The sequence below is a fragment of the Gigantopelta aegis genome, chromosome 9 (genome assembly GCF_016097555.1).
Source record: "Gigantopelta aegis isolate Gae_Host chromosome 9, Gae_host_genome, whole genome shotgun sequence".
Taxonomy (NCBI): Eukaryota; Metazoa; Mollusca; class Gastropoda; order Neomphalida; family Peltospiridae; genus Gigantopelta; species Gigantopelta aegis.
Window position 1 is genome coordinate 73,289,031 of NC_054707.1, and position 27,988 is coordinate 73,317,018.

General features: G+C 38.8%; 1 protein-coding gene across 1 annotated transcript; it reads right to left on the reverse strand.

The window, feature by feature from the left end:
- Positions 1 to 27,858, reverse strand: LOC121381988 (D-3-phosphoglycerate dehydrogenase-like). Its single transcript, XM_041511441.1, has 11 exons — positions 27,670 to 27,858; positions 17,882 to 18,033; positions 16,640 to 16,705; positions 11,737 to 11,890; positions 10,901 to 11,033; positions 10,460 to 10,608; positions 9,204 to 9,356; positions 5,274 to 5,415; positions 4,290 to 4,432; positions 3,558 to 3,786; positions 1 to 1,327 (listed from the first exon to the last, which is right to left on the reverse strand). The coding sequence occupies exons 1-11, from the start codon at positions 27,802 to 27,804 to the stop codon at positions 1,170 to 1,172; spliced, it is 1,614 nt and encodes a 537-aa protein (XP_041367375.1). The 5' UTR covers positions 27,805 to 27,858; the 3' UTR covers positions 1 to 1,169.
- Positions 27,859 to 27,988: the final 130 nt, after the last annotated feature.

Here is a 27,988-nt window from a genome sequence, read left to right on the forward strand (position 1 = left end):
TCCCTCAATATCTGTGTGGTCCTTAACCATATGTCAGACGCCATATAACTATAAATAAAATGTGTTGAGTGCATCATTAAATAGACCATTTCCTTTCTTTCAAATTTCAGCCAAAATGTATACACAATAGGACATATATCCTAGGAGTGAATTGAAGACATTCTAATATACATGTATATGCATTACGAATCAATAATGAATTAATTAATTAATGTTTAACGACACCCCAGCACAAAAATAGACATCGGCTGTTGGGTGTCAGAAAAGGTACCAGAATCAGTGATAACAACATCATTCTTGCAGAATCAGCCTTCCTCCTGGATGCAAGCAGCCATGAAGAATGGGGAGTGATGGTTGGGAACAGAAAGAGCAAACTTACTGAAACATACCTAGAAGATCACATGTGTTTTCTTAAACAAGTATATTTATAGGTGGAAAAATTCAACATTATGAGCTCAATTGAAAACATGCAGCAAGTTCTGATGTACCTACACAACAACCAAGGATCCAAACCAACATTTGGAGATATACCAAGAGACAACCATTTTCAGGCTAAGAACCGGTCACTGCCATCTCAGATCCTGTATGTACCGCCTGAAACTGGCAGACACTGATGAATGTCCATGTCAAACAGGACCACAGTCCCCAGAGTACATCCTGCAATTCTGCCCCCTCTACGATGAAGCCAGGATAAAGCACTGGCCAAACGGAGCAACACTGGTTGTCAAGCTTTGGGGTTCCAAAGAAGACTTGACAGAGACAGCATTTTTTATCACCACAACCGGACTCCAAATCTAAAACATGATCAACTATAGCTTGAACGCAGAAGAAAACATGAAGCAAAAACAAAACAAATGACCAAGATTTAAGCTATCATTTGCCAAATGCAAATTAAAATTGAATTTGACGAGTACAATTCATTAATTCTTTTAAAAGCTAATTACAAAAGCACATGCCCGCTTTAGATCTCTTGTTATTCTTGCTGTCTGGCCAAGTGAAAAATGAATCTGGCTAAAGATTTCCTGACCAAATTTGTCAATACTGACCATACCTTTTGTAGACTAGGAATGTTAGACACCTCCATTCTAAATCATTCATTTAGCAAATGGAAGATATTGTATGCAGAAGCACAAATCCTGAAAACTGAATCTTGACGCAGTGAACAAAAACTACAAAACAATTTGATCAACAGAGATCACATGCTTCTTCACAGATTCAAGCCCATTGGCTACCGGTGAGGTGAGATTCACTACTCCCCACACCGAAGAGTTCTTTGTTGTAGAGATCGACAGACTTGTGAGGACTGCTCCTGCTTCCGAAAGACCAGCTGGAAACAACAAAAGAAAAAAAAGTTACTAGTATATAGTATATTTCATTAAGATATAATAAACTAAACCCACCTGCCCCATGATTAAAGGCATGTCATTTTTTTTTAATTAACCAAAAACCATTTTCTTGGTTTTGATTGTTGTGATTATTTTCTATTTTCCTGAAAATAGCATATTATACAAAAATAAATCCCCCCCCCCCCCCCCCCTAACCATGCTGAAAAAACAATGTCTGTACATCCAGTGTATATCTGGTTATCCTAATCTTTGTAATAACTCAATGCTACCCAGTCATGGCAGAGCAACAATTCTGAATCATAAATATTATTGGTAGTAAATCTCAAGGCAGAGATGAATTTTACTTGTAGAATGTTGGAAAATTGCATTTCAGGATATCTAGTTTTTAAACATTTTACAGGGAGCATACCCTCGAACCCCCAAGAAACTTTGCTTTGCACCCTCGATCTCAGTCAGTCCGACCCCCCCCCCAACCCAATGTCTAATTGCTTCTGCTGTGCCTGTTACCATAAGTTCTTTTAATATGTTAGTATTGATAAAGAACAATCATTAAGCTGCCTAGAGTTGTGCCCCTTGAATGATTCCAGGTAACAGCCTAAATAATGTTACATATTAAAAAAAAATTTGTGGGGGGGGGGGGATAAAAACAATCAGTGTTTGTAAACAATGATTGTTTGGTCCACATAATGTTTATAGAAGCCCAAAATGGACTTTAGCTCTAAATAATTTATGCATAAAAAACATCTGCAATGAAGTATGAGCTAATATTACAGACATTCGGACTGCAAGAAACACTTTATATATATACAGACATTGATATTCTAAACACGAGAATTGTTTTTGATAGGAAATACTAGTGGTTAAAAAGGCTCTGTTAGTCAGAAAAATTGCTTCAAAATATCATGTGATAAATGATAAAATTTAGCTATGAAGAGATCATCCACAGAAGAGTTGCTTTAAGATTAAATTTCAATTCAACTGAGCATATCAAAAATGTAACTTTTCATTTTTTGATAAACATACATCTGCTAGAAAAAAAAACATTAAACAAGATACTGTAAAACCCTTTAAAACCAGACCCTTTGTAAACTGGAATTTTTTCTCCACAGGACATTTTTCAGTCCTTTGTTAAATATCAGTACAGAACAGAACCTCACTAAACAGGATACCCCTAAAACCAGACTTTTTACTTTGCCCCATGGGTGTCCAGTTTAGACAGGTTTAACTCTATAGGGAATCAGCAGAAAATTGGCAATGCGATTTTATCTCGAGTGAAGTTCATCACTTTCTTGTTCTTGCCAGTGCACCACAAAGGTATATCAAAGGCTGTGGTATGTGCTATCCTGTCTGTGGGATGGTGCATACAAAAAGATCCCAACCTACAAATTGACTGTTGAAATTACTAAATGTTAGACATCCAAGGATTAATAAATCAATGTGCTCTAGTGGTGTCGTTAAACAAAACATACTTCAACTTTGGTCTCGTTGGTGTCCAGTTCAGATGGATTTCACTGTTAGGGAAGTGTTTTGATCTTGATTGAAGGTCATGAAAAGTTTTAAGTTTGCTTTGTTTAACACCACCACTAGAGCAGTTATTAATCATCAGCTATTGAATGTCAAGCATTTGGTAATTTTGAAATAAAAGTCCTAAAGAGGAAACCTGCTACATTGTTTTTTATTAGTAGCAAGAGATCTTTTATATGTCCCACAGACAGGACAGCACATACCACACAGCCTTTAATATACCAGTAGTGAACCACACAGCCTTTAATATACCAGTAGTGATGCACTGACTGTAATAAGATATAGCCCAATGGGCCGACTAACCAGGATCGATCCCAGACCCAGGACTGGAACTTAAGAATTTGTCTCCCACAGCACTTTTTAAAAGAATTGCCATGGGTAAAACAGCCCACCAACAGCCTACGGCAATTTTTTTAAAAGTGACAAATAAACATGACTGAAAGGCTATTTTCCTGTATGCAGACAATGTACACCAGGTGCATATATTTTACCGTTGTTGAGGAGCTTTACCAATGGCCGAAAAGTGCCGTCGGTGATGCTATCTACCTATGGCAATTTATATCTCAACAGCGCCAATTTCCGTCAGTGCTGCCGTTAAGTTCAAGCCCTGCAGACCGACTGTGCATTAAGTTAGCATGTTACCACTGGGTTACTTCCACCCCCGGTCATCAACAGGACATCACGTACCACACACTAGAGGCACAACTTCAGACACGTTGTTCCTGGCCTTGAAGATGAGCAGAGGACCCTGGAGTATCGGTGGCACTGAGAATGTGGTCTCCTGAACCTGTACCAGCACGGGCACCAACCCGGTCACCGTACCACACAAATGTAATCCACCCTGGCTAGTCTCCATGTCAACAACAACAGCGTCAACACAAGACACCGACAAATCATCTTTGTGAGTAACATCAACCTACAGAAAATTAATAACACAACTTGAATGTAATTTTTTTTTTAATAAAATAATTTTTATGAATAATCAAAATAAATTAATTAATTACCCTAAGAAAATTTATGAAAATAATAAAAATTAAAATTTTGGCCATACTAACCTAAATAGAACAGAATAAATCGTTTATTGTAGGAAATTTGTAATTATAATAATTTAACAATAGTAAATCTGAAACTTTACTTATTTGTCGTGCGAAGAAGCAATGAAATAATATACATTAAAATTAAACGAAACTGTAGTTACCTGAATTTTTTATTTTTTTAAAATTATTATTCCCATTTTTATTGACATGATATCAACACACAGATGTATACAGTGAATATGACATATTTAACTACATGAAAAACAAAGTAGCTAAAGAGATATTTAGCTAAAAATCAAATATATGTGACTAATAATCCAACATACATGTATGAAAAGTTCAAAAGGAGACCGAGAACATACTAAGTATCAAAAAGAGTCACCTGAATTTTAGCTTCTTGTGCCAGCAAAGGAGCGTTGACAAGGTTCAGTGTTGAGGAAGTATATGCTAAATCTGCACACTTCCTCATGAAACCAGCCAGAACGGCAGCACTAAGGTAAGATTTGCCATCTTTGAGAATGGAACCTGCAGCAAATGGTACTACTCTGATGAGTGAATGTAGGACATCTCATTGTAGTTCATCATAATAATCATACTTGACAAAAAATTACTTGGAAACAAATTAATTATGAATACTGTTAAAATTATATAAGTTTTATTTCCATGAAACAGTAAATGGGGAAACCCATGCAAAATTAAAGAGAACTGCATTTTTAGATTACTATTTTCTAAAATTCTTTATTAAATCTAGAATTCAAGATATTTCTTATTAACTGTATATATAGAGGATACTCCCCAAGTGTCTGGTGATATCATAATTTATCAGCACCAGTTGTTAAAAGTATGAAATCTGAGGCTTGCAAGGATTTTTATACTTTTATCAACGAGTGCTAATAAATTATATCACAAGACACGAGGGAGTATTCTTTTTAGCATCCATTAGCATTCTTTTCATTTGTAACAATTGTAAACAATGTCGGTAATGTGGATTGAATGTCACTATATTTGGCAGTGGTAGACTTGTTAACTAGCAGAACGACAGTGGCGTGACTGTTTAGGTTTAGCACTGAAACACACACAGTGACGTAAAAAAAGAAGCAATATCTCCTAGGAGGATATCGCAGGACATATAGTAAATTATAGTGCCAGCGATATATCCTGTAAAAGCCTTTAATGGATGATAAATTCATGTACTCTCTATCTAATAGAAGTAAAGTGATTTACCCAATTTGGACCTCATTTCAGTAATAAACTGAAAAATATAAGTAGTAAAAACTCAGTTTTTTATTAATTAAACAAAAATATCTTCAAACAGCTTCATTAACAGAATGAAATTAGTATTCTATTTATGCAACTGCAGTCTCACCTGTACTAGTTATCTGAATCTTTCGTTCAGAATTACTTCCCTTGCCTGCAAGAACGGCAGTCAGTGAACCAAGTGTTTGTGCCAACTTCACCCATGGCTGAATGTTAGGACTGAGGGTTTTCGCTAGGGCAGATGCATTGATCTGTATATAAAAGTATAAAGCAATATTTGACAATACATGTACACACACACACAAATAACATCCATCTTTATAGTATTGAGCAATATGCTGTTGGTTTTGTTTACAGGTTATTGGCTAATGACAAGAGTTTCAAATTCGATGAGACAGTCTGATGATGAACAGATCTCTGGATGTTGGATGAAATTCGGCCATTTTCCTCGGCCATTCGTTTAACATATTTGTTTTTGGAAATCTTTTGTAAAATTATTAGTCTTATAATATTATAAATTACTGAAACAGATATACAAGGAAACGGAATGTCACAACAGCATGATTTTTAATCAATGACCATAGGCAACAATCCTAACATAATTGTGACAATTGTCAGAATGCAACAAGAAATTGGTATTCTCTGGAGTTGCACGTGTATAAGGGTGTGGGTTTTGGGTGTCCAAACACACAAACACACACCCTATCTCAAGCAATGTTTAAAAAAATTTAATATGGTATATTTTTCCGGGGAGCATGACCTCCCCTATAAACTTTGCACACCAGTCTAACCCCTCCCACTGTTACAATTCAAGCACATGGCCTACCCTGTCAAATTACCAGTATATTTTTCAGGGAAGCATGACTCGACACACCCTCTATAAACTTTGCACACCAGTCCAAATCCCTCCCCTGTTAAACTCCCTGCACACGTGCCTGCCCTATCAGGTAGTACTATACCAAATAACTTCCGGCTGGGTCAAAGTTCGAGGTAACTTGAAGACACCCACACCCAGCATACAGGATTTCCTCCCAACACTAATGTTCAGGACATTAAGTCATTACTTCATACAGGTACAGTCATGTTTGTGTTTCCTTCCTCAGACAGTGTATTTTTTTAATACTGATATTTCTTTGATGTGCCTGTTAAGGTCCTCATAATCTAGGGGTCAATCAAGTGCATGTGTTTTAATGGCATTCTTTAAAGGGGTAGAGGTAATCTGACTATCTTTGTTGTCTCTACATATATACCTGAGTACACACACCCAACTGAAAGTAAATATCTTCAGGTGTTTTATTTTAAAACATTTTGTTGTTTAATATGACATATTGCATTTGTACAAAACTATGTGCAATATATATGCTTTTTGAGGTGTACATTATATTAGGTTGCACTGTAGAAACAACAGTTTCAGTGAGGTTGTCAGTTTATGTCAGAATACACCAGATCCTGGTTGTCATAAAGACACATAGCTGGACACTTTTTGAAAAATTTATGTTATCAGTATAGGTAGTACTATACCAAATAACTTCCGGCTGGGTCAAAGTTCGAGGTGCACCCAACTTTTGATAGAGAAGTGAACACCACAAGTCCTGTGATTGGTTATAAATGTGAGTGTGTTGGTTGTAAAAAATAATAGTTTCATCTGGGTAAAATAAATGTTCAATTTTATTTCATCCAGTACCAATGTGTCAAGTAGCCTTGTGCTTGAAACATGTATGGGGTACCTGTAAAAAAAGGTACTCAAATTTTGTGCGAAACTAGGGTAGTCATAGACGCTACCCGTTATCTCAGAAACGAGCAGCTTGACCCCCATTTTTTTCTGATTCACTTTAAGTGTAAGGGGTGGTAGTATTTATATCCGTGGCGTTTATATCGGTTGATACGTTGCAGGTAGGAGTTTTAGCCGCATATGTTACTATTGTCGTCTATGGGATTTGATTTGGTAGTATACACCCTATAGCACATATTCAGTGCATAATAAAAAATATTATGATTTTGTCATTTTATTTAATTAAACTATACTGGTTGATTAATTAGCCATCACTCGATCATGCAAGTTCACAATGACCTTGACCTTGACAATAATCTCTGTACATGGCTCTGAATGGAGTTTGAATCAAAGTTAGCACTGAAGAAAAGTTGGTTTTGGCCTATAATTCATACTGTAAAGATTTCAATAATTTCTTTTTACATGGTATTTGACTTGCCATATACAACTGCTCTTAAATATGGTATTCTATATAGGCAACCTGAACTAAGATTTTAATAGCAATTTATTTTTATATTAAAAATAGCATGTGCCAATAGTGAGTTAATGTCTTTAGTTTCCATTAACATTGTTAATTTTTTATGTATGAAATTCTGAAAACTCAAATTTGTAAAGAAGTTGATTTTTATTGTCATTTTGACATATTTATAGGGTGCTAAGTTATATTTTAGACAAATTTGTAGTTTTATGCAAAATTTAAAGTAAATTTGAAGAAAAACTTTACCAAAAACATAATTAAATTTGTTGTCACTATTGTGCCTTCTGTTCTTATTTGTACATAACAATAAGGTTGTTAAACATATACTTAGATCTCCAGATCATTTTTGTTTCTTAATAATCACTTAGTTAGCTCTCATGAAAAGCATTTTGAGTTTATACTAGATTCAGAACCAATTTTTTCAGATTTGATTATCTGCCTTGGATTAAGTTGATAATTTATTTTATTGTTAAAGCTGTATTACCTAATGTTACTAGCTAAATAAAATACTGGATTACAGATTGTAGGAATACATCTAATGTACATATTGTATTCATCCGGATTAGAAAATAATGCAAGAAAATAGATGTTCGGGTAATTTTGTCATTTAAAAATAGTTTTTTCAGTAATTAATCAAAAATAAACGTGTTAAAGCTGCATGATTATTCCAGATATCACAACTATTAAAACCTCCAACTACAGTAGGCTATAAATAAAATATAGTCAGGAATATTGGTGGCTGCCAATGGTTTTGATGGTTCATTATGAAAATCAGCATGGCCGATGGATTTGAAATTCCCACACCTGGTAACTTGAAGACACCCACACCCAGCATACAGGATTTCCTCCCAACACTAATGTTCAGGACATTAAGTCATTACTTCATACAGGTACAGTCATGTTTGTGTTTCCTTCCTCAGACAGTGTATTTTTTTAATACTGATATTTCTTTGATGTGCCTGTTAAGGTCCTCATAATCTAGGGGTCAATCAAGTGCATGTGTTTTAATGGCATTCTTTAAAGGGGTAGAGGTAATCTGACTATCTTTGTTGTCTCTACATATATACCTGAGTACACACACCCAACTGAAAGTAAATATCTTCAGGTGTTTTATTTTAAAACATTTTGTTGTTTAATATGACATATTGCATTTGTACAAAAACTATGTGCAATATATATGCTTTTTGAGGTGTACATTATATTAGGTTGCACTGTAGAAACAACAGTTTCAGTGAGGTTGTCAGTTTATGTCAGAATACACCAGATCCTGGTTGTCATAAAGACACATAGCTGGACACTTTTTGAAAAATTTATGTTATCAGTATAGGTAGTACTATACCAAATAACTTCCGGCTGGGTCAAAGTTCGAGGTGCACCCAACTTTTGATAGAGAAGTGAACACCACAAGTCCTGTGATTGTTATAAATGTGAGTGTGTTGGTTGTAAAAAATAATAGTTTCATCTGGGTAAAATAAATGTTCAATTTTATTTCATCCAGTACCAATGTGTCAAGTAGCCTTGTGCTTGAAACATGTATGGGGTACCTGTAAAAAAAGGTACTCAAATTTTGTGCGAAACTAGGGTAGTCATAGACGCTACCCGTTATCTCAGAAACGAGCAGCTTGACCCCCATTTTTTTCTGATTCACTTTAAGTGTAAGGGGTGGTAGTATTTATATCCGTGGCATTTATATCAGTTGATACGTTGCAGGTAGGAGTTTTAGCCGCATATGTTACTATTGTCGTCTATGGGATTTGATTTGGTAGTATACACCCATCAAGATTACTGACCGCTCCAAACAAACTTCTTCCCTGTGTGACATCGACAAACTGCTGAGCGATCTCCTCTGCTACCCGACTCTGGGCTTCCACCGTGCTCGCACCAAGGTGGGGGGTCGCTATCACCAGGGGGTGTTTCACAAGGGTGTAGTCAGTCGGAGGCTCCTGTCAATCAAATTAACACGTAACATTGCATTTCATTTCAACTTATTTTCCTGCTTATATCCAATTAAGGCTCAAGCATGCTGTCCTGGGCACACACCTCAACTATCTGGGCTTTCTGTCCAGGACAGTGGGTTAGTTGTTAGTTGGTTAGTGAAAGAGAAGAGGGTGTTGTTGTCTTACACCTACCCACTGAGCCCTTAAGAACTCACTCTGGGTACCTACCAGCATGTAGTCTGATGGCTTAACCGACAACAGTCATGTCTGTCATGCAAGGCAGACAATCAAATTAACACTAACAACAGTCATATTTGTTAGCCAATCAGTCTCGGTCGCGTCGTGGTTAAGCCATCGGACATAAGGCTGGTAGTTACTCGGTTCGTAGCTCAGAACCGGCTCCCACCCACAGCGAGTTTTGACGACTCATTGGGTAGGTGTAAGGCAACTACATCCTCTTCTCTCTCACTAACCACTAACAACTAACAACTAACCCACTGTCCTTAACAGACAACCCAGATAGCCGAGATGTGTGCCCAGGACAGCGAGTTTGAACCTTAATTGGATATAAACATGAAAGTAAGTTGAAATGAAATGTTTGTTAGCTGTAAAAAGTTATGCAAGGGAGACAATCAAATTAATACTAATAACAGTCATATCTGTCAAATGCAAAAACGTTACGCAAGAGACAAATCAGGGGTATCAAAAAGATTTCAATAAAATGTGTTTTAGTTAAATCAGTGGTCATGCTTTAGTAATGAGGCAGTATTTATAAAGACTAATTTGGATTTAGAAGAAACTAATGTCTGAAGCAGCATTGATAGAAGTCGTCTCTACAAAAATGTGATTGATATAAACATAAAGCACTTTCTTTTATCAAATTTTGTATCAAGGAATTTCATGATATCTTTTATCAGTAATTTCATGAGAAAAAAAATTATCATAGTAATTTCATGAAACATTTTTATCATAGTAATTTCATGAAACATTTTGTATCATAATAATTTTTAAAGGATTTTGTACCATTGGTTTCAATTTATTTTATATTTTGTCATAAACATAAATGTTATTTACACCAAACAGTGACACATGTACTATCACTATCATACCTCAGTGAAGACATCCAGCCCAGCTCCCCGACACTGCCCCGATTCCAGCGCCCTCAGAAGTGCTGCTTCGTCTATAATGCCTCCCCTAGCACAGTTAACAACTCGCACGCCTTTCTTACAGGCCGCAAATACTGCATCATTGATGAGATCTACAAAAAAAAATATTTACCAGTTATTTTTAACTGAACTTATGTGTGTGTTGCTTAATTATAAATTAACTTAAAGTGTATCCTAAAAATGCTGTAGCCAGAGGAGTGGGCCACGTTATATATTTTCATGTTGCCACATAAAATGGCTCATAAACAATGTGGGTAAGCCCCACCCCAATATGCACTACCAGGAGTGTACAAAATTTATATGATACACACAAATGTTCACCAGGTCACTGCAGGTGGTTAATAAAGAGAACTTATAATGTGTATATACCAATGACACACTTACGTTTGGTCTGAGGTATCAGAGGAGTATGAACTGTAATGTAGTCAGCTTGTTTCCAAATCTCATCAAGGGTAAGCCACTCTGTATTAAATGTTGCACTGACGTCACCACCAATAATAGGGTCAAAGCCGATGGTCTGTAAGAACACAAAAAGAATTCTCACATAGTACATCTGTATAAACACACCAAAATGTAAAATACAATCGTTGTCATGACTATTGAAAAATGTATTAGTAACCATAGTTATGCTGTTTTTATTTGTAAAGTTTTAACAGTGATTTTAGGCCACAAAAGAACCAATTGAATTATTTTGCTACCTTTAAGGTGCAATTTTGTTTTGAAAATACAGTACACTTTATGTTTACACACTCACAAAAAGAAAAAAGAAGAAAGACAAGACTGTCTGCTGGAGACGGGCTGAACAACCCCAGCTCCCCACAAGATTTGGACCTGCAAGTGCAGATACTGTGATGCATCCAATAACCTGCTTGGGCAGGGCGTAGCTCAGTGGTAAAGTGTTTGCTTGATGTGTGGTCGGTCTGGGATCGACCCCCATCAGTGGGCCCATTGGGCTAGTTCTCGCTCCATCCAGTGCACCACGACTGGTATATCAAAGGTCGTGGTATGTGTTATCCTGTCTGTGGGATAGTGTATATAAAAGATCTCTTGCTGCTAATTGAAAAGAGTAGCCCATGAAGTGGCGACAGTAGGTTTCCTCTCTCAGTATCTGTGTGGTCCTTAACCATATGTCCGATGCCATATAACCATAAATAAAATGTGTTGAGTGCGTCTTTAAATAAAACATTTCCTTCCTTCCTTCCTTCCAATAACCAGCTTACCTTCATACCAAACGACTGCATCCTAATGGCCACTTCCTTGCCGATTCTGCCCAGTCCGATGATGGCGAGGGTCTTCCCATACAGTTCATTGCCCATGAACTGCTTCCGGTCCCACTTGCCGGCCTTCATCGACTGTGCTGCCAAACCCAGCTGCCTGGAGACAGACAAACAAACACATCAACACAGCTGGACTTGCTTAGAAAGTCACCAAATTAATCTACTAAATGTCACACAGGGTTTCTGCCAGAGGGTAAAATGGGTATAATTCCATACACATTTTTTTTTTAAGTTAACCTTTTGACAAAATTAATTACTCTTAGTATTACTGTATGATTTTCTTAACCCTAACACTAAACTTAACCCACTTTCATTCTGAGGAAGGCCCTCCATACCCTCTGTTGACAGTGGATACATTGAATTCCATAGTTTTAAAAAAAAAATTCCATTTCAGGCAGGTCCCGAACATGCCGGGTGCCCCATTTATTTCAGAAAAGACCTCCCTATTTACAATAAACCAGGTTCTCCTTGAATGTGGTCAATAAGAATCTACATATGAGTCTCAGTGCTTGTTTCAAAATAATATACATTTTAATTAGTGCGTGTTTGTATTTTTGTTTTCTTTATATTATTAGTGTGTATTACTTAGGTGGCGTGTATTTACAATATCTTAACCTGGTTGATGGACCTGGCCTCCTAAGCTACAAGCCGGGGGGGGTCCAGGTCTATTTTTTTTACAATTTGTGCAATTTGCCAATCTTTTTTCATAGTTTATATGTAATATCAAGGGCATCATTGCATGAGGCAATGACCCCCTTGAAGCACCAGTGATTTAAGAATTTTTCTTTTCTGTTTGGCCACTCTAAGGCGGCGAAATATTCTACTTCAACCCTTGAATATATTAAATGTTTGAAAAGAGCCATTTCATTACATGGCTTATCTCCCTCTAAACATTTTCTGGATGTCCATATTACCCTTATCGCTTTACTCCAGAGAAAAATTCCCAATTGCGATGCATAATCTCCAGGCTTATGTTTTATGCCGAAAATCATGGCATACGGGTTCAAACGGAATTTGTTACCAAAAAGTTTTTTAAAGATCGGTTCAATTTGCTTTATAAATAGTTTTGTTTTGTTGCAGTGAAAAAAGGCATGCAAGACTGAGTCCACTCCGTTGCACACAAGGCACTCCGGAGTGGTCGCAATCTTCCAGTCATATAGATGTTTTCTAACTGCAATTACGTTTCTAATCATTTTATAAATTAAATCATAGTCTGTATTTTCAATGAAACCTGAATTTAATGTTTTCCAAATGTTTTGCCAGTTTATGGTTTCATTAAAGGCTATATTCCACCTGGTCTTAAATGATGCATCTTTGTAAGTTCTTAATAACAAGACTGCGTATATGTCTTTAGTTTTCGCGTCTGTCACGTCTTTTTTCGTATCACCTATGTTGCATTCCATAGTGCCATACCCAAAATTTTCTTTCTGACAGAAACACTGATGTGGTCTTTGTGAGCAGGTGGTGAAAGGTCTCTGCAGGTACCATATTGTTCAGGTAGTGTTAATATTTGGCTTGGAACGCCACACAATTTTAAAACATTAAACAGTAGCAGCTAATCAATTTTGAATTATCTAGAAATATGGCTAATCATGATTTTGAAAACAAAATGTTTCCTGTTCTATAGAGGTAAAAGATAATGTTTATTGTATTGACACTGGACTACATCGGCTACTGGTATTGACACATTTGATCATCTTGACAGAGATTCATGGTTTTTGCATTAGTAGCTAGGGATTTTTCCAAGTCAGGACATACCATGGCTTTTTAATATAACAGTTGTGGGGCATTGGTTGGGATGGGAAAAAAACCTAATGTGACTGCCGAGGGGTTCAGTCCTATATCTTAAACCTCTCAGGTGAGTGCCCTATAGACTGAGCTAGATCTTGTCCCTGTATACGGCCTCAGACCACAATTAATTTCACTATATGTTTCTATATAGCCTTAGTGGCTATAACATTTTTATTAATATCAGCAGGCCCGTGAAGTTTTGTATGTACCTTTGCCTGCATGGGGGACACATACCCTGAAAAGGACAACCCCTGTTGTCCAGCTCTTTCTCCCAGCATATTGGTTTAAACAGACACACCCTCTAAACCAGGCCGGAGTACACCCATTTTACACAAAAAGCACTACTTTTGCATGGGCCGGAATTACCACAAACAAGTCTTCAATGTCAGCAAGTTACACATGTTTACAAACTACATGCTATCCCCTGTCACTTCAGTCAAACAGTTGCCACTTCATAGCTGTCTGCCATGAAATAATCACAGTCAAACAGCAGACTACTTGCGCGGTGAAACTTCCGGATTTTGGACAACCAAATGGGAAGATAACTGTAATCTGAGGCCATACAGGTAAAATAAATATATGTATGGAAGGGCTTTGCCCTGTAACAGATATCTGTAAAAACATACCCCGTATAGCAATTTTTACTGTATAAACACAAAAATGTGCATACTGTGTATTTTAGATTCGGGAGTTACAGGAAAATATACTTATTAGAGATGGTAATACAAGTAGTATAAATTATTGTGCTCACCAGCAAAAATAAGCCAATTTTTGTTTCATATTTTCTAATTTCATGGGCTATAGTATAACTGTCACAAATGTGTAAATCCTCCATTAAAGTCAAATGATCTACAGCATGATAAGTCTATTGCAAAAACAGTCTACAAAATTATATGTGGGATCGATATCTGATAAAAGCTGTAACCCCACCAGTTGGATTGGCAGGGGACTAAAAATGGAGGGAAATGTTTTATCTGACAATGCACTCAACACATTTTATTTACGGTTATATGGCTTCAGACATATGGTTAAGGACCACACAGACACAGAGTGAAGAAACCCGCTGTTGCCACTTCATGGGCTACTCTTTTCGATTAGCAGCAAGGGATATTTTATATGAACCATCCCACAGAGAGGATAGTACATACCACGGCCTTTGTTACACCAGTTGTGGAGCACTGGCTGGAACGTGGAACTAGAAATAGACCAATGGGTCCACCAACGGGGATCAATCCCAGACAGACCGCTCATAAAGTGAACGCTTTACCACTGGGCTATGTGTCGCCCCGGGACTGAAGAAAAGGAAGACTTTAAGACATCTTATACTATGTGTCGCCCCGGGACTGAAGAAAAGGAACACTTTAAGACATCTTATACTTTGACTATTTGGTGTCTACTAAATGGTTTATTATAACACTTGCTCTACAGTCTGAGAGAGGAGATCCATTGCCACCATAAAGGCTATTGTCATTCAGCAGCAAGAGGGGATCTTTATATGTATTTTCCCCATCATAACTAGAAAAGCACATACACAGGGCTTACCCTGTACATTGCCAAATAAGCCAATTGCTAATTGCAAAGTTGCTACAACAATCAGTATTTGGCTAATAACATTCTTAAAATTGGCCATTTTAAAATAATTTTCAAGGAAATACTGTACAAATGTGGAAATTGACTAAAACAAAATTATTTCCAGAGTGAGTGCTGAATTACAACAGTGGTTTAGACTAGGATGAAACAATGGATCCACCTCAGGCAACTGAAACAATGGATCCACCTCAGGCAACTGAAACAATGGATCCACCTCAGGCAATTGATCCTATGAAAGAACGGGATGTAGCCCAGAGTTAAAAGTGCTCGTTTCAGGCACGGTCAGTCTAAAATCAATCCCCGTCGGTGGGCACATTGGGCTATTTGTTGTTCTAGCCAGTGCACCACAACTGGTATATCAAAGACCATGGTATATGCCATCCTGTCTGTGGGACGGTGCATTTAAAAGATTATTTGCTACTAATGGAAAAATGAAGTGAGTTTCCACTCTAAGACATGTACAAATTACCAAATGTTTGACATCCAATAGCCGATGATCAATAAATCAATGTGTTCTAGTGGTGTTGTTAAACAAAACAAACTTTTTTTCATTCTATGACTTACCTCAAATCAATTGAGAGCTCCATCACCAAACTACATGCCCTTCCTATCTAGATTGTTTACAAACACCAGAGCACATGGATAACTATTAAGTGTGAAAAACATGCTCAGTAGTACTGGACAAAAAACCCACTGAGCTCCAACTTAAACACCTATCCTCCTGGGCAGCAGTGTTCTGTAAACAAACAGCTGACAGAAATTCATAGAACACTAAAAAAAAATTAATGTATTTTGTTAAATGACACCACTAGAGCACACTGATTTATTAATCATCTGTTATTGGATATCAAACATTTGGCAATTCTTACATATAGTCTTAGAGAGGAAACCCACTACTTTTTTTCCCATTACTAGCAAGGGATCTTTTATATTACACCATCATACAGAAAGGATAGCACATACCATGGTCTTTGATATACCAGCGGTGGTGCAAGAAATAGCACAACGGCCCACCAACGGGGATTGATCCTAGATTGACTGCACATCAGACGATCGCTTTACCATTGGGCTACATCTCACCCCAGAATACTATGACAATCTTGTCCTAACACTCTCTGAAGACTCACAATCTTGTCCTAATACTCTCTGAAGACTTACAATCTTGTCCAAACACTCTCTGAAGACTTACAATCTTGTCCAAACACTCTCTGAAGACTTACAATCTTGTCCTAACACTCTCTGAAGACTTACAATCTTGTCCTAATACTCTCTGAAGACTTACAATCTTGTCCTAACACTCTCTGAAGACTTACAATCTTGTCCTAACACTCTCTGAAGACTATTTTGAACAACAATATCAGATTGATTATGCTAATGGTTCAGTAGTTGAAATTAGCATATCATATTACACTGTATCCAGTTTATCAGAACATCATCCAATGTTTATTCAATCCCAATGTCTTACCGTGACAAGCTGACAATCAAGGTACAGGTGTGTTCTGCTGCACTCAGTGTGTTTCCGCCAGGAGTGCTGAAAACATAAAACACAGGCACACTGACATTACAAGCTGAACAGGCTTACAGTGTGGAACATATGTACTACAATAAAACACATTGATGTTACAATGTAGAATATATTTAACTCATTGGTGTTACAATGTAGAATATATTTAACACCATCAACATATTAATGTTACAATGTTAACAGAGTATTAAATATATAAATAAATGGGAAAAACAAATATCTTTAACACATTAATGTTTGTACAAGTACTATACAGGGGTGGGAATTGGTGAACTGTAAAAAAGAGGAAATCTAGAGGGGCTCCGGAAATTCTCGAAATCCTAGGTTAAAATCTGTGCCATCTGACACATTTTGGAGGAAAGGACAATTAAAATGTGAGGAAACCAATGTTCCATGAGAGGAAAACAGCTGATCTGAGGAGAATTCCCAGCCCTGACTCTAACATGTTGATTTCAGGACTACATGTATACAGATGTGGTGGGGACATTCATTAAATACTGTGAACCAAATCTGGGATTTTCTAACACTTCTCCTGTATGTACACCAGGGGCGTAGCGTGATCTCGACCTGTATGTTCTAGTAGCCTACTGAAAGCGGACCATTTGCTTCAGCCACAGCCTTTGATGTATGTACACAGGGCTTGAACTAAATGACTGCACCGACAGCGGTAGTCGTAGTTGCCATATGAATTGCTGTCAGTCTAACTGATGGCAATTTTTTGCCCTCGGTTGAAGGGACAGTTTCTTAATTTTTATATTTATTGCCAAAGTTACTGGTATAAAATTGCCGCAGGCAGGCTCAAAATTACACTCAGTAGGCTAAGCACTTTGCCTGTGGCAAAAAACATTTCAAAGTTGCCGTAGGTAACAAATTCTTATGTTCCATTAAGCTCAATGTACACCTTCTGTACATTTTATCATTACCGCTTCCCCCACCCCATGTACATTATTCTTTCAGACTAAAACATACAATGAATCCAATTAAGAGCTTAGGGTGTTCTTAAGGTCAATTAAGCTCAGTTTACACCTTCTGTACATTCGATCTTTACCCCCTCCCCTTCCCCACCCATGTACATCATTCTTTCAGACTAAAAAGTACAATTATGAGCTTGGTGTCAGCCAAAACAACACACTTTTCTTTCTTTTTTTAATTTGGCTTTAAATAATAATCAGTGTTACTAACTTCATGACGATGATGCCGTTCCTGGTGGCTGCAACACAGTCGATGTTGTCCACACCCGTTCCCGCTCGCCCAATTATCTTCAGGTTGGCAGCGGCATTTATAACGTCTGCCGTCACCTTGGTGGCTGATCGGACAATCAGGCCATCGTATATCTGAAATATTTTTAAAAGTTTTTGAAATCCTTAGCAACAGTGCACACACAATAGCCAATCTCTAATTTTCTGCTGGGGTGTTGTTGAAAAATCCATTCATTCCATTCTAAAAATTACTAATGGCTTTAGTTTTTAAGAAAAAAGAAAGAGAGAACTTTGTAATTTGGTATGTAGGGAATAAAACCAATATTCTACATCATTAGTTATTTTTATCATGCAGTCCATAAAAATTAATGGGAAAAGCTATTATTTCTGTTATTTTACCTACATTGTACGATAACCTAGAGGTCAAATGAGTTATTTTGTTATGTAGCAATGTATGTGCAGGGCTAGAAATGAAAAAAAAAATCTACATGCACCATGAGCATGCTGAAAAAATAGTTAAATGCACCATTAAAATTCTGCATGCACCAAAAATAAGGTAAATCCTGTTGATTCTTGATCAAATTTGAAAATTTCACCCAACGTAAACGCCTTACAGAAATCTACAATAGGCCTATTACAAAAACGTACGAATATTTGTGTTTTGTATTAAGATAGTTATCAACTTTTTTAACTCGATAAGATCTGTAGGTATAATATAAATTAGCCTACGGAATTCGACGAGAATTTGCGATTGAAATAATCACTGGCTGACTTCGAGTCAACTACGCGAGTAACGCACCTGCACGTTCGCAATCAACTGATCAAGTGCCCATATCTGAGGTCGAAAATGTTCAAGGCAGTTACGGTACTTTGTATTGGTCACAGATCTGGCAGAGTTCAATTTGTCAGTGACGACAACAACTGTGTTATGCACATGGATACCCCAAAGTCGGTCTCGACCACCTTCCCTAATACCGTTCACGGATATAACCGGCAATTTTCGCAACTATATTTCACGGAAATGACCGAAAGGGCGCCATTGTTGAAAGTAGGATTATGGGATACAAAATGGATGCGCCCATAAGATAAAAGTTATCGTTTTCATGTGGCGAACAGATTACGAAATACATAAGCAAAATTCAACAGCTTGAGTCTGAATCTGGTAGACAACAGGATACTAGTATACGCAATACACAATACTTGAAAAATATTAGCATGCACTGCGTGCGCCCAGTTTTAAAAATTACATGCACATGCAAAAATCACCATGCACCGGTGCATGTACTAACACTGCATTTCGAGCCCTGATGTGACATCACAGTCCAAATCTGCTAGTGTATGTTTACGACTGCTTTAATTAGTCATCACAATCGGTCAATAGAAACAGTGGTTGCAGGATAAAATGGAATGTATCTTCAAGCACTTCCATCAGAAATGGACAACTTGTTAGCATTAAAGCAAAATTAGCATTAAAGCAAAATTGTTATTGGAGAAATCTACAATTAAAATATGGAATATTTTTAAGTCCTCAAAACAAGTTCTAGTCAGCATAATCAATTAATAGGTTACATGGTATTTCTCAGTTGTAACCGATTTGAATAAGTATTACTCTAGTTTAGGAATTTCAACTAGAAGGCAAAATAGGTTCCTGACTGACAATCAGAAAGGATTCTGCTCCAACGGGGATTGACCCCAAACTGACTGCACATCAAGCAAAAGCTTTACCACTGAGCTACATCCCGGCCCCCACCCACCCACCCACATGCTATAAAATGGAGAATTCATTTTCATGGGATATATATGTCGATTATTCACCATCGTACAGTATGGCCACTAAATATTAAATAGTAGTATGAAGTACATGTAATAAACAATTTAATGATTAATTAATGAACTATACTCACAATCATACAACTAATCTACATACAATGTATGTCCCATGAAAATAAATTCTCCATTTTATGGCATGGAGACAGAATTGAAGCTGTATACTGTATGAAGGAAGCTGATGACTTAATCATGAATAGCAATAGTACACAAGATTCATTAAAACCGTAGTTGTGATTGTATTTTGCTTTAGTAAATGATATTATAATATAGTGAAGTTAGATTGTAACTTTCATCACAGATTTAATATTGTTTTTTTAAATCACCCTACTTAATTACTATCCAGACTGCATCCTCAACAGAAATAAGGAATGAAGGAAATGTTTTATTTAACGACGCACTCAACACATTTTATTTACAGTTATATGGCGTCGGACATATGGTTAAGGACCACACAGATATTGAGAGAGGAAACCCACTGTCACCACTCATGGGCTACTCTTTTTGATTGAGGGATCTTTTATATGCACCATCCCACAGACAGGATAGTACATACCATGGCCTTTGTAACAACAGTTGTGGACCATTGGCTGGAACAAGAAATAGCCCAATGGGCCCACCGATGGTAATCGATCCTAGATTGATTGCACATCAGGCGAGTGCTGTACCACTGAGCTACGTCCCGCCCCCTCAAAAACAAGGAGCTACCTTTTGACCAACCAAGTCAAATCAACCAACCAAGTAAGTCAAATCAACCAACTAAGTCAAATCAACCAACCAAGTAAGTCAAATCAACCAACTAAGTCAAATTAACCAACTAAGTCAAATCAACCAACCAAGTATGTCAAATCAACCAACTAAATCAAATCAACCAATCGGCTCCATTTTCAATTCTGACCAACTAAGTCAAATCAACCAATTGGCTCCATTTTCAATTCTGACCAACTAAGTCAAATCAACCAATTGGCTCCATTTTCAATTCTGACCAACTAAGTCAAATCAACCAATCGGCTCCATTTTCAATTCTGACCAACTACATGTAAGTCAAATCAACCGATCGGCTCTATTTTCAATTCTGACCAACTACATGTAAGTCAAATCAACCGATCGGCTCCATTTTCAATTCTGACCAACTACATGTAAGTCAAATCAACCGATCAGCTCCATTTTCAATTCTGACCAACTAAGTCAAATCAACCAATCGGCTCCATTTTCAATTCTGACCAACCATTCTAAATTATGCTTCCAAATATACCTTCAAAGAATTATGCAACATTTTCTATTTGGCTTTAATCCTATGGGACATTCAATAGCACCAACACCAACCCTTGCCCGCTACCGACCCTGGTTGGGCTGCTGGTGCTCCCTTGCCCGCTACCGACCCTGGTTGGGCTGCTGGTGCTCCCTCGTCCACCAACGACCCTTGTTGGGCTGCTGGTGCTCCCTCATCCACCAACGACCCTGGTTGGGCTGCTGGTGCTCCCTCGTCCACCAACGACCCTGGTTGGGCTGCTGGTGCTCCCTTGCCCACTACCGACCCTGGTTGGGCTGCTGGTGCTCCCTCGTCCACCAACGACCCTGGTTGGGCTGCTGGTGCTCCCTTGCCCACCACCGACCCTGGTTGGGCTGCTGGTGCTCCCTTGCCCACTACCGACCCTGGTTGGGCTGCTGGTGCTCCCTCGTCCACCAACGACCCTGGTTGGGCTGCTGGTGCTCCCTCGTCCACCAACGACCCTGGTTGGGCTGCTGTGCTCCCTTGCCCACCACCGACCCTGGTTGGGCTGCTGGTGCTCCCTCGTCCACCAACGACCCTGGTTGGGCTGCTGGTGCTCCCTTGCCCACCACCGACCCTGGTTGGGCTGCTGGTGCTCCCTTGCCCGCTACCGACCCTGGTTGGGCTGCTGGTGCTCCCTCGTCCACCAACGACCCTGGTTGGGCTGCTGGTGCTCCCTCGTCCACCAACGACCCTGGTTGGGCTGCTGGTGCTCCCTCGTCCACCAACGACCCTGGTTGGGCTGCTGGTGCTCCCTTGCCCACCAACGACCCTGGTTGGGCTGCTGGTGCTCCCTCGTCCACCAACGACCCTGGTTGGGCTGCTGGTGCTCCCTTGCCCACCACCGACCCTGGTTGGGTTGCTGGTGCTCCCTTGCCCACCACCGACCCTGGTTGGGCTGCTGGTGCTCCCTCGCCCACCACCGACCCTGGTTGGGCTGCTGGTGCTCCCTCGTCCACCAACGACCCTGGTTGGGCTGCTGGTGCTCCCTCGTCCACCAACGACCCTGGTTGGGCTGCTGGTGCTCCCTTGCCCACTACCGACCCTGGTTGGGCTGCTGGTGCTCCCTCGTCCACCAACGACCCTGGTTGGGCTGCTGGTGCTCCCTTGCCCACTACCGACCCTGGTTGGGCTGCTTGTGCTCCCTTGCCCACTACCGACCCTGGTTGGGCTGCTTGTGCTCCCTTGCCCACTACCGACCCTGGTTGGGCTGCTGGTGCTCCCTTGCCCACTACCGACCCTGGTTGGGCTGCTGGTGCTCCCTTGCCCGCTACCGACCCTGGTTGGGCTGCTGGTGCTCCCTCGCCCGCCAACGACCCTGGTCGGGCTGCTTGTGCTCCCTTGCCCACCAACGACCCTGGTCGGGCTGCTTGTGCTCCCATGCACATGCCAGGACGGGTGACCCCCTCCCTCACCCACTCCAAACTTTTCCTGTCCTAGATGGAGGAACCAGCGAAGGTCCTGAACCCATTACAGGCAAAGGTCCTGAGAGCCGTTACACCTTGCTCTGAATGTGCACAATAAAACCTACGACCTGAACTGACACCTCACCAGGTGCATATCGTGGTTTGGATAGAGTAATATTACACTGTAAACATTTGTTTTAGCCTCAGCTGGGTGGAGTGGGGACTGCTGGAACCACCCCCAGCCCATGCCCATGCTGAATACGTAAGTGTACAAGACAGGGGGCAGCCCCACCCCCCCTCCCCCCTAGTTCTGGAGCAAAAGCTCAAATTTGGGCAAAATGTGCTAATCTGAGACCTTTTTAATATGTATTTTCATCATTCTACCCTCAAAATTAGTTGTGATCCGGGTAAAATGGCGTAATGATTTGTTTGCAACCCTATATAGCTGTTTGGTAGTAGTGCCAATATTCATGAACAGGGCTTCTAGATTATGGTAGCCCCACTCCCATGGCTAGTGATATTCAGTGTTGGGCAAGTAAATAACTATTATAACCAGCCCAATGGCTAGTTGGGGAAAAACCCACTTGTGGTGCATTGGCTGAAACGAGAAATAGCCCAATGGGTCCACCAATGGGGATCGATCCCAGACCGAGCACACAGCAGGAGAGCGTTTTACCACTGGGCATCAAGATGAATATTTTCTGTCATTAAATAGATGTTGTTGTTTTTTCATCAATTGGATACTGTTAATGCTATCAATAGAATAATAAAATATTGAAAGAAAAAATATGGGAAAGAAAATAAAATTCAAAATTTGCAATGTACATCTTCGTCAAATTACACTACAGGTGCAAAGTGTTTAGAATAGTGTTTAAGCTGATGCTTATTGCCCTAATATGGGGGCCATTACATCATCATTAAGTCTTAATGTCAACATTTCATATCTGAAGTGTCCATATCAAGATTTCATATCTGACTTGCCATGTTAGACTTGTGTGTAGCATTCATACTGATGGAACGATGCGCATATTCGAATCCACACTATCCAAAGAAAAATAAATTTTTATTTTAAACACCTTTTCCACATTACATCATTTTTACACCATCTGTATTGTTTAGTTTATACTGCTTTTAAACTGTGTGGGGTCACTGACCTGTCTGTCACCATGGACACACAGAAACCTAAATCTGTGTTAACACAGACAGCCAGTACAGATCTGTGTCAACAGACACACTGGTGACCCTTGACACATTTAGGAGGACAATGTGTGTCAAGATGTAGTAAATCGGACACTTCTGAGTTCAGACCACATGCTGAAAACAATCGTGGAGAGGATTAATTGCTCCCAAACTAAGTTAAACTTAGATTAAACAGGAACCATATAAGATACATGTGTTACCTAACTGATACCATATACATTCACATGTGTTACCTAACTGATACCATATAAGATACATGTGTTACCTAACTGATACCATATACATTCACATGTGTTACCTAACTGATACCATATACATTCACATGCTGAGGGGAACTAAAAATTACTCTCCTTGGTCTAGTCTCAGGAAAGTGATTATCATGGATAGCTCTACTTAAATTGTGACATCCAACACTTGAAGGAGGGAAGAAAATGTTATTTAACAACGCACTTAACACATTTTATTTACGGTTATATGGCGTCGGACATATGGTTAAGGACCACACAGATATTGAGAGGAAAGCTGCCTGCTGTCGCCACTTCATGGACTACTCTTTTTGATTAGCAGCAAGGGATCTTTTATATGCACCATCCCACAGACAGGGTAGTACATACCACAACGAGAAATAGCCCAATGGGCCCATGGACAGGGATCTACCCCGGACCGACCGCACATCGAGTGAGCCTTTTACCACCGGGCTATATCCCACCAGTTGAAGGTTTAAAATGGATCATTAAAGATTTTAATGCCAGTTTAGATCAGACACTGTGCAGGCTTCATGCTAGTGGGCAAACTAGGCCAAAACTACACTTTGATCTGACTGACACCATGGGCGTCATCTGGTGGGGGACAGAATATCTGATGTCCCCCCCCCCCCCACTTTACTCTAAACAATGTTCTCAGACAGCGACAATGACCTAGGGCACTCGCGATTAGTCGCACGAAATATTGTTAGAACCCAATTGTCCCCCCCCCCCCCAACTTTTTCCTTGCAAATGACGCCCATGATTGACACAGAGGCGACATAAGTGTCACTTGGTAACAACAGTGACCCCTTGCATGCTCCACTGTTGCAGATAAATGGTGAAGAACTTGGAGAACATTATTCATAGATACCAATTGTTATGTCTCTGAGCGATGGAAGCGACACGTGTGTCACAAAATCATGCTCCTAAAGTCCGGACCACACCTGTGTCTGACACGTAAAAAGTAAAATGTACTTTGACAAGTTACTTGTAGTTTACACTGACTGACCAGTGCATTAAAATGTAAGACTTTGCTTGTGACTCAGTCATACAAACACATTTCCTGTATTCACTTGAGTACCAATTGTTTTTCATTTTTAATGTGTATTACCGTATTTGACCGGAAATAAGCCCAGGGGACCAAGACAACTCATTGTGAGCTAGGCATGGGGTATGCTTATTCCCAGACAAGGGCCAGTTTTGTTCAATAATAATTAAAATAAACAACAATGTTTTAAATGAACTAGGAAGAAAACAAAAACGTTCAGTAGTCTATTTTAGTGCATTACAGGTATCATTACATTTTCACCAGTGCTGGATCCAAAATTTACTTAAAACAACAGCATTACAGTTTTTAGCTTTACAAAGAGATTGTTCTTAGCCAATCAGTAGTTTTAGCATTAACTCCACTTTATTACTTCAGAGAAATAATAAATACAATTCACACTGTTATTGTTAGACTGCTATCTCACTGGTGGTAAAATATTGTGTTACATTTGTGTTTAATTATCAGCAGGAGGTATGACCTTTTAAATGAACTTTGAGCAAACTTGCAATTTCATGTTATTTATAAGGTTACGAAGTTGGGGGTGGGCTTATTTACGAATGAGGGCCTAATTTCTTAAATGCTATCAAAACGGAGGTGGGCTTATTCAAAGACATGGGCTTATCCGGTCACTTTATTGTAATAAAAAATTCAACATACATATAAAGATGTCAAAGTTACAAAATAATATTGGGTTAATATAACTTGATTGCGTATATTATTTTTTTTTTATGAAAAAAAAATTCCAGTCTCCCTCCTGTTAAAAACTTCACCCTATCAAAGTTTGAGAGAAGTCACTTTGCCTCTTTAATTTGGACCGTGTGCAAGGCCTGTTGTTGGTACTTCAAATGGTTAATTCAGAGTGAAACTTTATGTGCAGCATAACTCAAATTACACCTTATGCATCAAACTGTGAGCCTATTTTGTATTATCAGCAAATATGCTGAATCATGTATTTACACTGTCACTGTGTTACATTGTGTACATACTAGAGTAGTACATGTGACCACCCTTTAGGAATTTTTTTTAATGTTTTGTTGATTAACTGTTTATAACAAACATGGTGTAAAATCTGTTTTGTTAAGTGTTAATAAGTTCAATACAACACACCACATATGCTTATTCCTGAGAAATAATCTGACATCAGTATATACATGTAGCCATGACAAACAGCTGATGCAATTAGGCCAAGCTGACCCAGATAACCAGTCAGCAGCAAACAAATACTGTTAGGCAGACAACTATCAACAGAGAAAAGATAACAGTCAGTTGTTCACTATCAAATGGTTTCCAGTTACATCTAGCCAACAATTGGGTTCCACGTACCTTTGAGTTTTAATTGTTAGAATGTTAGAGTGGGAATGGGAGCATGAATAGCAAACAAATTCAAATTCAGTTCATTTTATTGTATGTAAGAGTCTTAATTTTACATAGTACAAATGCTGCATTGTCAAAGTCCTTGACTGGAGGCTCCAGTACCAATAACAGAGATTCATATAAGATCGACACCCAATGTATTTTTCGTGCTGGGGTGTCATTAAACATTCATTCATATAAGATCATGTTCCTGAACCATTCCTACGTCAATTTTAATAAACCATATTTCATAGCCATTACACCATCCGGTACATGAAATATTAGTAATTTGTAATTTACCCGTTTCACATCTATGAACGTAGTCATGTTACATATGACAGCTGCTTGATGTTAGAGCTTGCATGATGCAGTTTGATTTGGTAAAGAACATTACTCTTCACATGTATGTGCAGATGGAATATAAAAAACATGTAAGTATATTGTACAATCAATGCCAGTGGTTATACAAAGTAACAATACATACAAACTCCACTTATCCAACTGAAAACAAGGTTATTTTTCATTGTGGTGACGCCATTCAAATTGTGAAATCATGTTTTCAGTCATCCTATTTTATTTTCCCTATATTACTTCTTTTCTACTACTTGGTAGTAATAAAACTAAATTATTTGGTTGTAAATATTTCATGGACGTGTATTTCAAAAGATTACCTTTATAGTTCAAAACAAAAATAAACAAACTCTTTTTTTTTCATAATGTAACTTCAAGACTTCCCCTTTAAAGTAAAGGTGGGCAGGGTTTTGCTCAAAAGTAGATCGCTTACCTGAGGTGCTTGGGTCACAAGATCGCACCTGTATGGAGGACCAATCTCCAGTTGGGTTTTCCCCTATTCCAACCAGTGCTCCACAACCGGTATATCAAAGGCTGTCCTGCCTCTGGGACAGGGCACAAGATTCCATGTTACTAATTTATTAATCACAGAACATTTTTATCATTCACTACACTACTTTCACAGATCACTACACAATTTTAAAACATTAAATAGTAGGCCTACTTGCTAATCTATTTTCAATTGACAAGAAATGTGGCTAATCAAGATTTTGAAAACCAAATGTTCCCTGCTAATGAAAAAATGTAGGTTTTTCCTGCAGACTACATGGCACAATTACCAAACGTTCGACATCCAAAGCCAATGATCAGTTGTCTGTCCAGGACAGTGGGTTAGTTGTGAGAGAGAAGGGGGTGCAGTGGAGTCCTTAAAACGCACTCTGGGTGGGAGCCGGTAGGGGGCTGCGAACCCTGTACTTACCAGCCTTATGCCCGATAGCTTAACCACAACACCACTAAGGCCGGTTTATAAAACGAACAAATCATGCCAGAATATATTAGTATCACACTTGTAGAAAGTAGTCTCGAAATCAAGCCAGGCGTGACGCACGTTGTTTTTATTTTACTTACCGGTATTTCTGAAATCAATTGTTCTTTTGTCAGATTCGTTTTCTTCACAACCTCAATTCCATTATTCTGTAAAATTTCTATACATTTTGGATCAATGTCATCACTGATCAAAACTTTTTTCAGTGACAAAACCATTTTGACAGTTTTATAACTACCGCTGAAGAATGCAGGTAAAATACTCTGTTAGCAACGCAGTGCGACAGAAGGGGACGATAAAATTGCGTCAATTGCTTATATACTGGCGCGGATGATTTTTACATGAGTGGTGATTTGGTTTAATATTCCATCAACCCGTTAAACAAATAGATCTATAGTTTGG